At 42.3% G+C, this 16,876-nt stretch overlaps 1 protein-coding gene across 1 annotated transcript in view; it reads left to right on the top strand.

The window, feature by feature from the left end:
- Positions 1-982: 982 nt before the first annotated feature.
- The window catches only part of IL17RA (interleukin 17 receptor A), a 33,689-nt gene continuing 17,795 nt past the window's right edge, over positions 983-16,876 (top strand). The window contains exons 1-2 of the mRNA XM_066634441.1: positions 983-1,036; positions 1,294-1,480. Coding sequence (XP_066490538.1) covers positions 983-1,036; positions 1,294-1,480 — 241 coding nt within the window. The remainder of the gene's footprint in view (positions 1,037-1,293; positions 1,481-16,876) is intronic.

The raw sequence follows: 16,876 nt of genomic DNA, 5'->3' as shown, positions 1-16,876 counted from the left end.
GCCTTTCTGAATTTGAGCAGGCATGCCTTGCTGAACCAATAAACACCTTCCTAGCCTTCCACCTTCTAGTGTCTTGCTTATTCATTCTCAGTGGCAATGGGCAGAATCCACCCATCAGACCAACTGGCTCTGCCCTTCCGGGCAGGGGTACAACAGTAGCATCAAGTCTAATCTATTAAAAATAAAATATTGAAATGAACAGGGACCCACCTAGTAGATTCCGACCCAGTTTGAGAAACACTGCTATAGGGTGTTTTCACAACACTTAATCATTGCCTTTAGTCCTTAAAGGTACCTTATTGTTATTAACCTCTCTATATTGCTTTTAAACTCTCAAGAATGGTTGGCTCCTCATGTCCAAGTTCAAACCCCTCTTTGCTGTACAAGATGGCTGCCACCAGTTGTTTCCCCAGAGCAGAGACATAGGATAACACTGATAAATGCAGGCAGCCACCTCTTCTAGCTTCAAGTCCATTTTTCAAAATTCTAGCATGGCTAGAATGCTACAACCTAAACAACTAATGTGACCTGAGTGTACTACGAGGAAGCTAGAAAAAGCTCTCTAATGCTTCTAACACTAGAACCTAAAAAAGAATGCAGCCAGAGGCTTCTGAGGGTCATTCTAAGGTCTGTGGAGTGAACTGACAGGCCAAGAGGGGCCTCCATCATCACCAAGAGCATCGCAACCCACCACAGAGGAAGACATGGGGTTTTGGCACTGCAAGGTTTAGGAACCTCTGGCATAACTCTTATTCCACTCCAAGATTTTGGCTGTGGTCCTAACCTCACTTTCCTGGGTCTAACAGTGCAATCCCAACCCCTTATGTCAGTGCTTTCCAGTGAGAGGCCTCCTCAAAGTAAGGGAATGTCTGTTCCCTTCCCTCAGAGTTGCGTTGCCCTTATGTCAGTGCTGGAAAGCACAGTAAGTGTAGAAAAGATTGCAGCCTGAGAGTCCAAGCCTATGCATGTCTACTCAGAAATAATGGGAGTCAATGAAATAATGACTCTAATGGGAGTCAATGGGGCTTACTCCCAGGTAAGTGTGGATAAGGTGCAGCCCCACTTCGCTGCTAAGAGGCGGGACAGAGAGCGCCAGCACACGCGGGCACGAGTCTGTGCACAAATCCCCAGGCAGAGCAGCGAGTAGACGGCCACGCGCGCGCAATTCTCGCTCAAGCAGCGGAGGCCCCGCCCTCCCGCCTCGTCGCGGAACACTCCGGCAGTGGCCACGCCCCCTCTTCGCCCCTCCTCAGGTGAGCCTCCGCTAAGCCCCGCCTCCCAGGCCCCTCTCAGGTGCAGTCCCGGAAGCCGGCGACGGAAGCGGGCGAATGGAGGCGCGGCGGTGAGCGTGGCCGGGGCAGTGGCGGCCATGGGGGTGGCTGTCGGCGCTTCGTGGCCTCTCGTGCTCCTGCTGGCGCTGGCACCCGCCGTCTCCGGGCTGAGGCTGCTGGGCTCGCCGCCCTTCAACTGCTCCCGGCCGGTGAGTCCTTCTCGGGGCTGTCTCTGCCTCCTGGCGAGGGCGGGCAGCGCGATCCCCTGAGTCTGCTCAGGAGTAGGTCCCTTGTGCCCAGTGACTACTTGGAAGTAAGTCCCACTGTGTTCAATGGGGTTTACTCCCAGGAAAGTGGCAGTCCGAAAGCAGTCCTGTCAGTGACTACTCAGAAGTAAGTCCCACTGTGTTCAATGGGGTTTACTCTCAGGAAAGTGTGTTTAGGATGGCAGCTTGAAAGCACAGTCCTGTGAGTGATTAGTTGGAAGTAAGTCCCACTGAGCTCAATGGGGTTTACTCCCAGGAAAGTGTGTGTAGGTTGGCAGCCTGAAAAGTACAGTCCTGTGAGTGACTACTCAGGAGTAAGTGCTATGGTGTTCAGGGGGGTTTACTCCCAGGAAGGTGTGTATAGGATGGTTGCCTGAAAGCACAATCCTATGTGTGTCTATTCAGAAGTAAGTCCCACAGTGTTCAATGGAGTTTACTCCCAGAAAGTGTGTAAGATGGCAGCCTGAAAGTGCAGTCCTGTGAGTGACTACTCAGAAGTAAGCCCTATGAAGTTCAAGGTGATTTACTCCTGGGTAACTGTAAGATTGCATCCTGAAGTACCAGTGGGGAAGTCCCTGCCTGGATTCTCCTTGGTCACAAACTCACAAGGTAGTGTGTCCACTCAGGCTTTCTCTCCATCTTAGCTTCAGCTAGCGTCCCCCACCACCATCACATGCAATGTGGAGATCACAGTCCTGATCTACCTTGCAGAATAGTTGTAAAGTTGATAAGTCCTCAAGGAAGTGTTGTCTGCTGCCCAGGAGAAACGATCCATTGCCAAGACTTTATCAACCAGCACAAAACATACAGCAGATTTCCTGTGTGGCTACTACTGCAACTGGGGGAAGATTCAAAGTGTTTTACACTACAATACCATAAATTATGTGTCCCTGTGGGGAGGAAACTGTTGGGGAATCCTACTTCTGCCTTGCCTACAGATATCTTTGCCCACCATCTCAACTGTAAAATAACTGTACAATAAGTCTCCAGTGACTTGTAGTACATTTGCAGCTGGCATGCACAGCTGTACTTAATGTGGGAGATGTTTCTCGCCATAGCTGCATATATAACAGTTGATACAGTGCCATTGAAACACAGTGCTGCTCTGTAGGAAAAAGTGTATAAAACATGAACACCAATTTGTGCCCTGGACACCCTGATGTTCACTATAAATGTGAATAAAGTTGTAGCTTCCCACTGGATGGATGCTCAGTAAAAGATATGTATGTTCTTTACAAATAATTGTGTTCATACATTTTTTGTCACAAAGATGATAACCATTTTCTAAAGTAGCCCATATTGTGTTAAGTAACCAACAGATTAGTGACTTAAATAAAATTGCTCCTAGTGTCTGTAAAGTAAGGTTAAAGCGTTGTATGCTGAACTGTCTGATGTGCTGCTGTGTGGCTAGGACCCTGTCTTCCTGAAATAGTGTTTGAAATTACTGTATGCTTGAACTGCATGTTCAAGTGATCTTTGGCTAATAAGCATCTGTGATCATAGACATGCGTACCTTTTTTTCCCCCATCAAAGATGCTAATTCAGTAAGAGGTTTCATCTATTCTTTTTCTTAAATGGGCTTATTTAAAAGGCTAATACTATACTAGCATTCTATTTTAAATGGGCATACTGTGGTCTGTTTGGTGCTTTTCTATAAGCACCATACAGAAACCGTCCTATTGGTGTGGATAAGATGGTGCCAAATGGGACTATTGCACCATCTAGTCCCTTCTGCATTTTCCTGTCCCACATCTGTCTCACACAAAGACTTGCAGGAAGCAATTGTGTCAGTGAATTTACACTGTCCAGAGTTACTACAGCGGTGCCATATCCTGAATTATTTGCTGTACAGGTTCTGTCAAGCAACAACATTGGACGGGTGTGTTATCTTGTTTACCTTCTGTAGTATATCACTGAATATAATTAACATAGGTTAGTAACCTTTTGAACTGTATCTGGTTAATGAGCATTTCAGAGAAAACAGGATTTGCGTAAGTAAACTTTGAAGAAGGAGTGGGTTCTGAGATTAAAGGCTCACTGGTTGATTATCTTTGACTTTTAAAGTGGCTGCTATACAAGATTACATAAATTGTGGATGGTACTGAAATTAGTTTAGGATTCTTTTTGTGTCTTCTTTTGTGCCAGGGTAAGGCAACCAAAAATACTTTTAATACCCTTACTACTTTTTACTTCTGGAATGTCATGTTTCCTACATGGTATCTTCTTGAAGTACCAATTACTTTCTGTTACTGGAATTAAAAACAAAATGCTTTTAATCTGTTTGTGCATTGAACAGTTTGTATGAATGATAAGTTCATGTGAAGCTGTGCAACATGTGAGAGAATATGTAGTCCAGCATCAACTTCTGTGATCAGAAGGCATTTCAAAACAGGAAGCTCTGCTTGCAGAAGTTGATCTGTGGGACTAAGTTCCTTCCTTGTATGTTGCACTGGTACAAACTGTTCACATTCTGAGGTTTACTTGAGTAGTAATCTATGAATCAGCCTTGCCCCTTAGAAGTTTTGAATTTGAATTTGGGTGGAAACTGATAGAGATGACTGTTAAAATTTGTTAGACCTTCCATTCATAGTGAATCAGTTTTCAGATCTCCAAATAGAATTGATGCTTTTTTTAGAGTGGCTCAGTAAAAAGCATGTGTTTTCTTAGAGCTATTCCCTGTGTTTTCCTCTTTTACTTGTTTGATATAGTTATACTTATGTAAGCATTTATATATCGCCTTCAAGGTAGGTTACATGGGTTAGGTAAAGTAAACCACCATTTTTTCAATGGGGCTTTTACAAATATATTCTATGAATTGCAGCATCCTCAGTCACTATGCTAGGATTTCACTTAACATAACATAAGAACAGCCCCACTGGATCAGGCCATAAGCCCATCTAGTCCAGCTTCCTGTATCTCACAGCGGTCCACGAAATGCCCCAGGGAGCACACCAGATAACAAGAGACCTCATCCTGGTGCCCTCCCTTGCATCTGGCATTCTGACATAACCCATTTCTAAAATCAGGAGGTTGCGCATACACATCATGGCTTGTACCCCGTAATGGATTTTTCCTCCAGCAACTTGTCCAATCCCCTTTTGAAGGCATCTAGGCTAGACGCTAGCACCACATCCTGCGGCAAGGAGTTCCACAGACCAACCACACACTGAGTAAAGAAATATTTTCTTTTGTCTGTCCTAACCCGCCCAACACTCAATTTTAGTGGATGTCCCCTGGTTCTGGTATTATGTGAGAGTGTAAAGAGCATCTCCCTATCCACTCTGTTCATCCCCTGCATAATTTTGTATGTCTCAATCATGTCCCTCCTCAGGCGTCTCTTTTCTAGGCTGAAGAGGCCCAAACGCTGTAGCCTTTCCTCATAAGGAAGGTGCCCCAGCCCCGTAATCATCTTAGTCGCTCTCTTTTGCACCTTTTCCATTTCCACTATGTCTTTCTTGAGATGCGGCGACCAGAACTGGAAACAATACTCCAGGTGTGGCCTTACCATAGATTTGTACAACGGCATTATAATATTAGCCGTTTTGTTCTCAGTACCCTTCCTAATGATCCCAAGCATAGATTTGGCCTTCTTCATTGCCAATGAAGAAGCACAATCCTTCATTGCCAACCTCTTCTTCAAGACAGGTTAGGGAGCCCTTCTCCCAGGACAGATCCTTGGGGCACACCACTTTTCACCTCTCTCCATTGTGAAAATTGGACATTGACACCCACTCTCTGCTTCCTGGCCTCCAACCAGTTCTTAATCCATGAGAGGACCTTAAGTTCTAAATCCATGAGAGGACTTAAGGTTGCTTAACATGAGGTTTGAACTGTTGCTCGATCAAGGGTGCAAATCTGACATTCTGTATAGGGCAGCCATTTTCAACCACTGTGCCATGGCAAACTGGTGTGCCGTGAGTGGTCCGCAGGTGTGCCACAGGAATTTGGGGGAAGGTCATTTATTAATAGGGCCAGCAGGAGATGTGAGCCCCCACTGGCAGCATGGTGTGCGTTGTCAATTGTCAAAAACCTGGTGGTGTGCCTTGACCATTTTAGTGCCTTATAAGTGTGCCATGAGATGAAAAAGGTTGAAAATCACTGGTATAGGGACAAATTGAACCTCAGTTGTGATCAAATTGCTGCTTATGCACCTGCATCTCTCACTGAGCACCATAATATGAAGCCAGAAGGGAAACACTGTACACTTGTATATCATTATGAAACTTCAGCTTTATTGATGACTCCTCTCTCCTTTATTTCTCATGTTCAGTCCCTTGCTGATAGCACTACTTCTCCTGTATGATATTGCGAGAATTAAGCCCTTCTTTGCACTGCTCCTTAACAACAAAAAAACTTGTTCCCTACTGGTTCTCTTGCAGCCTCCTCCAGCACATGGACTCTTGTGGAAAACGGGATTGGCCAAAAAGACCTCTGGTGTGGTCCAGCAGAGCTGTTGAGTTTTCTGTTTCATAGTTGGTGTGGGGTGGGGGAACTTGGTAAAAGAACAGGAGACTCTTCTACATTCTCTTATTACTAGATTGTATCATATCCTAACCTATAATTGCTTAAATGAAAGGTACTCCCATCTGCCCAAGCATGGGCGTGATGATTTTTATACTTTATATTCCCCCCAACAGCCTTCCATACCACATTACATCTTACTTAAAAGACCCACCTGACCTTGGGAGTGGATTTGGGGGATTGTGGGAGACTGCTGTTGAAAGGAGAAGTGAAGGAAATTCCCACATGGTAGAGTTTAGGACACAAGCCATTATTCATTTAGCCTCATCCATGTACACGACGTTTTACACAGAGTGAAAAAGACATGTCCTTGTCTCAGATACTCATAATCCAAAAGACACATAGCAGTTAGAAGAGGATGGGTGAGAGGTGGATGCAGTGGAAAACTAGGGAAGAATATGAGATTGTTATGTACATTTCCTTGGGATTAACTACAGTGGGGCCTAAAGTTTCATGAAAAATGTGGGTTTTAAGAAGGGATTCAATGAAAATGAGAGAAGTGTCATCTAAGAAGCAATGTAGGAGGCAGTTCCAGGCAGAGGTGACATAAGGGAGAAAGGACAGAGACATCCAAGTAGCAGGACCCTGTCAGGTGGCTGAGCATAATGAAGCTGGATGAGCAAGACTCACAGGCAAGGGATGTGCTCCGCAATTAGAGTGGACACATAAGGGGTGGAGGAAGAGGCCATGGAGCGTTTTGCAAATGATGAGAAGCTTATGTGGGATCCAGGAGTGGACAGGAAGCCAACAAAGGGGTTTAATGAAAGGCATGATGTGGTTGGAATAATGAATATGGATGACTTTTGCAGCAGAGTGCTAGATAGAGGGTAAGAAGCAAAAGTGAGACAATAGGAGACCAGAGAAAAGTAATTGGGGTGAGAGATGACCCAGGGGATAACCAGTGTTTTTGCCAATAGGATAGAAAAGCAGGTCTTTATGTTCTTTGATGTTGCAAAAGGCATGTTGTTAACATCTGTCCTAACCAAGAATGATAGCTCATGCAATGTTTTTTAAGGGTAGCTGTTGCAAAACCACCTCTGTGGCAGAAACTTCCTTTTTTTAATAACTTCTGCTAAAACCACAGCTGATGATCAGAGTGACTGATGGTGAGCTGTGCTAGCTCTGGACGCATCCTTAGCTACAGCTACAACTGAGGAGACCTGGGAAAATGCAGAAGTTTTTTTCAACTGAGCCCTGCAGTATTTCAGTATGATGTCTTTAACAGGTAGAACAAGAAAACCATTGTTCCATTATCCTAAAAAAAAATACTCTTAGGTTGCACATTGTTCTCAACTGGCTTGGGACAAAAGTAAAATGAAGAAAAACATTAATGTGCAGTTTACAAAGCATGGTTGTGGAACCATATGTTCTCTGTAAGATCCGTTGCGGAAGATTAATCCTGTCAATTGCAACAGTTAACCAAAGCTAGAGATCAGGTGGACAAATATTGACATGCAAAGCAAGCTCTGTCCCCATGAGTTACCTGATTGAGATGCTACTTAGTTTATTGTAGAACTCTGTGCCTACCAGCAACTCATGCCTGCTTGAACTGAATTTCCTTTTTTAATGAAAAACTGTAGAAACTTAACCAACAGCATAAACCGTCTCTCAAATGTGTGTCTTCTGCACAGTAAATGGTGTGCCAGAAACCCAGTAGGCTGCTATCGAAACTTGATTCTAGGTCAGAGGTGGGTAAACCCCTGCCCAGTGGCCATTTGTGGCCCTTGGGGTCCCCCAATCCGGCCCGCAGGGAGTTTCCGGTCTCCCAGCCCGTCAGAGATTGTTGGAGCCCGCGCTGGCCCGCAACTGCCGGTCACAACCGCCAGACACGAGGCGCAGGCCAAGTTAGGGCAAGGCCTTTTGTAGTTTCCATGTGTTTTCTGCTTTTCCTTGGCATTATTTTAACCCCCCCCCCCAACTGAACAACTTATGTCTCCATGTGTTTCTGGCTTGGTCTGTATGTTTTCACTATGCAAAATGGCTGTGGGAAACAATTCATAGTTCTGGTATGGTTCTACATGCCTGTATTAAAGTTCTCATGTGTATTATAAATAAGCTCCGTAAAATTCATTCATTCATATAAGTTCAGTCTCTAATGTATTCATTTATATAAGTTTATTCAAATTGAAATGTAAATTATTTTTTCCCCATTGACAGAGAGATGATGCGGCCCTCCTGCCAAAATGTTTACCCACGTCTGCTCTAGATCCCAAACTGTGGATATGGGACCCACCAGTGGATTACAACCCAATATTTGGTGGGTGGTGAAACTGACAAGGCAGATTAGGCTATGTACATCAAGAGTTAAACAACCTGCTACTGGGGGAGGGGGGAGAAGCACTGCTGCCAAATCACCAGGGTGACCAGGGGTCCTCTTTTTCCAGGACATGTCCTCTTTCCCCCTGTGAGTAGGCCCCTGAACGCAGTACATAGCCTTCTTGGAATTAATAAATTATGTGTAATGAATTATTGGTAATATAGTTTTAAATATAATAAGTATTATAATGCTTAAATTAACCACACGAAATCCATATATAAGTTTTTAGCTTTTATTTGTTGAGTCCTACATTTTTCTTGGATGTCCTACATTTTGGGGTGCCTTGTCCTCTTTTGCAGTTAGGACATCTGGTCTCTCTGCCAATCATCATTATAGCCACAGAGCCTTGAGCAGCTGGTAAAGTGAAACTTTATTGAGATGGATCCCAGTGCAAAAAGTTTGGGAACCAGTGCTCTAGATATATAGCTTGCAGAATTCCTTCAGGGACCTCCTTTCCACATTACTGACTGAGAAACCCCTAAGTTTCTCCAGGAACCTCTTCATGCTAAAGCTGATATCTAGGGTACAAGCTTGGTCTGTACAAAGCAGTAGCTGACTGATTTAGCCTTGGAACCCAATCCTATGGGCTCAAGTGCTGGCGGTACAAACATACCACTGGTAGTCACACATATGCTGTAAAACTTGTTTTCGGCACCCAGCAAGGATGGGGCACAGGCGCTGAGCCTCAGCGCTGGGAGGATGACACTATGGAGTTGCTGACAAGAAGTAGCACCTCTGGTTGGCAGTATGGCTTTTCGGGGTGGGGGAGGTGTACTGGGGGAGGGTGGAATGGGGGAGGGACTGCCCAGGAGGGGGTGGGACTGGAGGCCCCACAAAAGCAAATTGTAGTTGTCAGTCTAGAAACTTCAGTAACCAAGAGCACATGAGAAAATATAGAATGAAAGTGGTTTAATGCCTGTGTGTATTTCACTGATGTGCTAATGTTGAAACAGGGTCATATCCATATCCTGTTTAGAACTTGTTTGACATCAGCCAGTTGGTGAAAAATAAGTTTTGAGTGTCGATTGGTCTGTTCTCAGGTTACAGTTGGTAACATGGTGACCAGAAGTTGAAGCAAAAAGTTATGGACATAAAACATTTATACAAAAGTCATACAACATATTTAAATCCATCCCACATTCAATACTACATTTACATCTATTTATATAAATATCTCAAAATATAAATAAAATAATACTCCTGTTTCACTCATAGATGTAATAGATAATAAAACCCAGTAAACATTTGAAGATGCTGTGTTATCACATTCCTAGTAAATTTTAAGTTCATTGTTCAATATGGTTATAGCTGTAGGATAAAAATTGTTCATAAATCATGTGGTGCGTGTCCTAATAGATCCATATCATTTGCCAGAAGGCAGCAATTAAAAAAAATTATAAACTGGATGAGAATGATCTTTAAGAATCCCATATGACTTCTGCAAGCAGCAGGATATGAAGATGTCATCCAGGGCTGGTAAATGGGTCTTAGTAATGGTCTGTGCAATCTTTATAATTCTCTGCAGTGTTCTTTTATTCATTGCAGAGCTACTCCCATACCACACCAGAATGCCATATGTCAGGACACTTTCAACAGTGCTGCGATAGTAAGACACAAGCAAATGCTGTGGCAGGTTTAACTTCCTAAGCATGCTCAGGAAGTATAACCGCTTGTGTGCCTTTTTTACTGACATATTGGTGTTAACAGTCCAAGAAAGATCTTCTGCAATATAAGTACCCAAGAATTCTCTACCTCCTCACCATTTTTGTGCAGTGGTGTACGCAGTTACTTCTTTTTCCTGAAGTCAGTTATTGTGTTGGTGACCTTCAGTCTCGAAAGACTATGGTATCCAGCTCTGAATGGTGGTTCTGGAACAGCGTCTAGTGTGGCTGAAAAGGCCGATTCAGGAATGACAATCCCTTCCACACTGGGAGCAATCCCTTCCACACTGTCACTGGTCTGTCTCCCTGGCTACGGGCCTTCCTTCTTTGCCTCAGTCTGTTCGCCAAGTGTCTCTTCAAACTGGGAAAGGCCATGCTGCACAGCCTGCCTCCAAGCGGGCCACTAGTTTTTTTATTATTTAATGTGAAATTATTCTCTTCACACCACCACAACAGCCCCTTTACTTCCTCCCTATAGGCAGACTCATTATTCCTACTAATGAGCCCCACCACTGTCGTATCATCTGCAAATTTAATAATCGCATTAGAATTATGTGATGAGACACAATCATATGTGTATAGGGAGTAAAAGAAAGGACTCAGCACACAACCCTGGGGAGCACCAATATTCAATATCGAAGTAGAAGAATAATAAGAGCCCATCCTGACTAACTGTGGCCTGTTCGTCAAAAATGTAGTAACCACTGATGCTTCCACTTCAAAACGGCTAAAAAAAAAGTTGAGCTGCTCAGCTGCTCAGCCATGGTGTCACTGTTACTGGGTAAATTGCTTTTATAATTCTGCCCGGTAATTTGTCACAGGCCTTGCCATGCCTGTCGGGGATCTGAACTTTCAAAATAATATTCAGTCCTCTGCTAATGCATAGTTTTTGCGTCCATGATGCCTTTCTTCAGGTTTACTCTAGCCACACTGTACTGTAGTGCATTTCCAGAATGAAAAGCAGCATTTTGAGCCTTTAACAAAAAGCGCACCTATCTGGTAATCCAGGGTTTATTAGGAAACGCCCTTATTTGTCTGGTAGTAATAACTGTCTCCATATGTTGAGATTATCAGGCTATAGTAAATTCATCCAATGTGTCGAAATTGCTTTTTTGAGGTACTGTATGTTTGAGATATATAGTTCTGTTAGTCATCACATAAATGAATGGGAAAGCCAAATGTGTTATTACATCAAATATTTTCATCTTTGTAGTTTGTGATGCTTACTTGGGCTGCTTAATCTGTAAGATTATTTGCATATAGAGATGAGATGCACTTTTATAAAATGATGCAGCTAATGACAGATTAGTTTCCTATAGTAGATAACTAGCTTTTGTCATAATTAAGTCTGAAGGAAGTGGCAGACTTTTTTTTCCAACCTGGAATCCTGAGGTCTGCCAATCGGATATAAAAAAAATGGCGGCTTTTAGCAAGCAATTTCCTAATGCTCAGCTTGAGCTATACAGTGGAATAACTGGCCTGTTCAATGAACATACATCATTACAGATCAAGGGTTCTATCACAAAACAGGCAGTAGAGCTGCACAAAGGCCTACTCAAAGGTAATAAATGATCACAGTATTTTATAGGTGAAGAACACAGAGGTTGAGAGGCTAGCCATGGGAGGATTTTTTTCCTTACAATTTTATGGAACAGCAAGTTATCTTGGCACTTCTGAAAATAAAGTCTCTTCTAGCAGCTGTGGGATACTGACGCTCAAGTATGCAATTTATCCATGAAGAAGGCAAATAAGCATGCATAGGACTGCAGTCTGTTACTGTTAGATAACTGGGAATTAGAAACCCTTGCTGATTTACTGTGAATTGCCCAGATACCTTACCAGTGGATCCTATTCCATCTTTTGCCCCAAAGCAATACCACCTGGAAATTCTCACGCATAAACTCCATTTAAATGAATAGGGGTGGCATAAGAACTTGTAAGAAAGTTTCTGTCACTTTTTTTTACAACTTTTTTTACTGTAGCAAGGTTGAATGGCTGGTGAAGCCTAGATAAACTGAAACCAAATGTCTAGGGTCTAGACAAGCAATTTTCAGCCCTTTAGGGCACAATCCTAACCAGGTCTACTCAAAAGTAAGTCCTATTTTGTTCAGTGGGACTTACTCTCAGGAAAGTGTGGTTAGGATTGCAGCCTCAATCTCATAGCACACTAAGAAGGTGCTAAAATTGTCAAGGCACGACATCGGTTTTTTGACAATTGACAGTCTCACCACACTGCAGGCTTACATCTCCCAATGGCTCTATGAATATATGACCCTTCCCAAAGCCCCCACAGTGCACCTGCAGACCATTTACAGCACACCAGTGTGCCACAGCACAGTGGTTTAAATTGCTGGTTTAGACCAGTGGGTGCCAAACCACAGCCTACAGGTGGGATCTGGCGCCCATGAAAATCCCTCCCACATTCTGTTGCCCCAGCATGCTCTGCACCCTTATTTCCAGCAGACTTGGCAGGCAGGTGCAAACTTTAGGGAAGATCAAAGAGGAAGATGGCTGGCTCCCCAGATGAACAGTAAGCTCCATTTGTGGTGGAGTTTGGATTTTTGGCATGTAGCTGTCTCTAGTTTGGTGACTGCTGGTCTAAACCTTAGTTGTTAGAAGATGCTAAGTGGGTCTAGTTTCCATGGGATCATATCATAGGGAAATGGTTCAAAAAGTGTATAAAAATATAGTAGACCAGTGGTTCCCAAACTATGAGCTGTGGCTCCCCAGGGAGCTGTGGAAACCAGCCAAGGGAACTTCAGAATCCTTGCAAAAAACCTGCTGCCCTATAGCAGGGGTGTCCAAAGTTTTTGGCAGGAGGGCCACATCGTCTCTCTGATGCTGTGTCGGGGATCGGGAAAAAAAGAACTAATTTACATTTAAAATTTGAATAAATTTACATAAGTTTACATAAATAAATATATTAAAGATGAACTTATATCAATGCATGAAGGTCTTGCAATAGCTCAAGGCCTATAAAAGGCCTTGCACAAAGCAAGGCTGGCCTTTCCTTTGCTGCCACTACTGCATCACAGATGTGAAACAGCAAGCAGTGGAGCAGTTGTGTCGGGCCAGTGTGGGCTCCAACAAATCTCCAGAGGGCCAGAGACTTATTGGAGACTGGGGGCTCCTTGAGGGCCGCACTGAGAGGCCTTGAGGGCCGCAAGTGGCCCCAGGGCCGGGGTTTGGTTCAACTCTTCTTAAGCGTTTTGGGAGAAATTGGTTACTTCGAGTACAAATGACTACTTTTCTAATTAAAAGCTTATACAGCGACACTGGCTGAAGAAATTGTACTATTGATGGGCCTTCTACAGATTCTTTTCCACCTACCTGAGGGATAAGACTGTTTCAGCCCTTATCTTACATCTGTACATTAATGACATTGTGGGGCACTTAACATCACTTAATTGTTCCTAATTAGGAGTAAAAAAACTGTTACAGTGTTATTGAATGTTGATAATGCTGTCTTGTTAATGCAGACTTACAAGAATCTTTTCTGAGTATTGCTCAAAAGAACACTTAGTGGGGAACTAAGGTGACAGAGTTCTCCATGTGCCAGTGGCCAGACAGGATATTTTGGTAAGCCAACTGAACAAAAGTATGTTGTTAAATATCTCTGAATAATCCTTCTGTCATTGGAGCATGTACAGAGTGCTGTGTAATGATTTTCACATACAGTGGACCATAATTTTATTCCATTTACACTAGAGGTCTGTAAAGTCCATAATCTAGTTATTCTGTGGGATTCAGATGTGACTTAATGTTTTAAGATCTTTAATAGTCATTTAATCTAAATTTCTTAGGCAAATGTTTGAAGTTCTGAATTGAATCAATGTCAGCATGAGATTAAAGGCAGGCCTCTTTCTATATCTGCATGTGTGGTTTAGCATTTGAATTGAACTAGAGGCAACACTTACCTCCTTCTGCTTTGTACTCTCTAATTCTTTCTCATGAGAGCACCTGGATGAAAGCTGTCAGTTTGAAGCTTGCTCATTCCTCACAGCATTTATTGAATACTAGGCTTTGCAAAGCCCAGAACCTAGTGAAACAACGTATTTTTCATGTACGGTTTCAGAACAACATCACATCCAAGTTGCTTTAAAACGTCTGTCCTTGGTATGGGTGTTTTCCAGTAAGCTCCTTTGATAACCCTGCATCTGATTTGTATGACTTGGCTTTTCTAGATTTTGGAATCATTTTCTAGTGCAGAGTTTAAGCAGTGCTAGTGGAAATGCATTAAGAGACAATTTAAAGGAATTTTAGTAAACAGTCATTTGGCGTTGTAGTGATGATGATAAATAGCCCATTTATGTTCATTTTATAAAGACTTGATGAGTGATTTAATTAATCCATCTGTCACGTTTCCCAGCGTTATCTGAATTTTGTGACTTGCTTATAAGTACAAATCAGTTACACTGAAGTCTGCAAAAAAAAAAGGCAGCTATTATTAAAATAAGGACTTAATGTAACGTAATAGGACTTAACTATTTTGCTGGTTTCCATTTTTATTGGTTATATTTTGGTTTGTAATTTTTGTAAACTGTTTCCTATTGCCTATGGCTAATCACAGCATAGAGTTGTGGTTCCCATATTTAAGGGTGTGATGTAAGACAGACATATAGTACAGTAGGGAGCAGAGCTCTTGTATACAGAAATACTTTTTTGTATGTTTTGTATGGAGTCACTATACTGCCCTCAATAATTTAAAATATTCTCTGTTCCATATCTTACATTACCATATTCTTGGGCCTGATAGTGTTGAATGTGAAAGGAAGAAATTGTGATGTATTTGTTCAGCTTCAAGAGAGTGCCTAGTTTATTAGTTGATAAGTGGAACGAACATTCAGGTGAAACAGATGGTGGTGTGTGTTTAAACAATGCTTGCTTACACAAGAGTTTATTATAAAGCAAAGTTTTCAAATTCATTTGTGTATTAATATAAACCAAGTGTAGCAGTAATGGCGTCAACCAAAGTAAGTTGTTTAGATTGGCCTTTTGGGAACTGTTTGGTTCCCCCCACCCCAATTTGTTCTGAGTAACATTGCAGTTGTGCAATACTATAAGACTTCAGATCGATGCCAGCACTTTACCGAATGACTTAACCAAACTGAATTACCATATTGAATTATTAACTGTGTCTATCCTCAGCCACATGACAATCTACCATACTTGGATACAAATATTCAATCCATGTTTTCTGTCTTAGCCTTCAGTCTGATGAATGGAAGCTCAACTTTTTGGGCCTTAAAGTGTAATTTCAAGATACTGCTTTATAATAGGGGTCGATAACTGGAGCTCATGGACTTATTTGGCCACTTGAGAGGTGCTCCTTGGCCCCTAGTTGCCAGCAAAGAGAAACAACAGAAATTTTTTGTGTCAATGACATACACGTTCTCTCCCCTGTTGGGTCTGTGCTGCCTTGTTGAAATACAGCAAGAATTCGCTGCCACCAGCTGTGGTGTGATGTCTGGTAACTTAAAGGGGATCAGACAGCTTCATGGAGGAGGAGAAGGTCCATCAATAGATATTGGACATGACGAGTGGTTCAGTGCAGTATGCCACTAAATGCCAGCTTCTGACCAGAGCTTGTAATGTGATAATTTTGAAAAAAAAAAACTTGTAGGCCTTCAGCTGCATTTTTCTAAGGCAAGCTGTATTGCTTCTTCCACAATACTTCTTCCTACAGGGTAATTCTGAATGTGACAGGATTACTAATATTACTACTATTGCAGTTATTGTAGCCACGAGCAAATGTTTATGTGTACCCAAAGGCAAGAGAACATCCCCTACTCTAATGCCAAGTATTTGAAAACGCCTTTCTTTTATAGGCAGTGTCTGAAACATCCAAAGTACGCTTAAAGTAACTGAATCATCTTTTTTTGGACAAACACTTTTGCACATAGCGTAATCCTTATTTCAACCTCGTGCACAATTTTGGACACATGGCTATATTTTTTCCTGTTAACTGTACCTATTGTTGAAGCTTTTGCATTCATTTCTCTGAATGTTAACTTAATCTGAAGGAAAGCAAACGTTCAGGTAAAGGAATTGCCTTATGCAATAACAGAATCATTTTGTAGTGTTACTTTCTGTGTTCATCTTCATATCTCCTCTAAGCCAGCCTGTGCAAGTCTCTGAAGGCCTCTGTTTGTCTAGAGTTGGTTTTCATACTAGCTTCCTTGCATTCGCAATCTTTCTTGTTTCTCTCAACATGGCATTTATTTTCTTTCCATCTGTGACACTACTCTCTGCTTTTCAGCAGAAGTAAGTGGCATAAGTTCTTTGGAAGTAACTTTGAGAAAGCAGTATTTGTTTGCTGCTACAGACCCAACACTCCTATATCTCTTGTATCTCTCTCTTATTCCTGTTTTCCTCAGTAGAGAGTGATTTTGGTTATTACTTCTAATTGCCTTTTACAACTGCCTATCCAATAGCCTGGTTTCTGCCTGCTCCAAGTCCTAGAAGGTTTCTGCCAAAATGTTTCAGTCACTTATGGTTCTTGAGTTGTTACTCGTACATTTCTCTTACTAGGGTTATTTCTCCTACTTCTGCTTTTCCTATGTATTTGTTCATCCCATTACATTTATTCATTACTTCCTTAATGACTTTTACATAGGTGGTTGTTTTCATAGTACATGCTTGGATGGGAAGAGCTGAATGAGCATATCCATTCATAAGTAATGAGCTGGACCTTGATGAGCCCTCGGTATTGACTTCCTTGAATCAGCTTTTTCTTGAACTCAAGAATAACAATCCTGATCTTGAGGCATTAACCAATTTCCCAAAAATATTGGTCTACTGTCCTGCAGAAGTTCATCTTAGTGTCAGCACTTTATCTAC

The sequence above is a fragment of the Tiliqua scincoides genome, chromosome 7 (assembly GCF_035046505.1).
Source record: "Tiliqua scincoides isolate rTilSci1 chromosome 7, rTilSci1.hap2, whole genome shotgun sequence".
Lineage (NCBI taxonomy): Eukaryota > Metazoa > Chordata > Lepidosauria > Squamata > Scincidae > Tiliqua > Tiliqua scincoides.
This window is presented reverse-complemented; position numbering and strand designations above follow the sequence as displayed.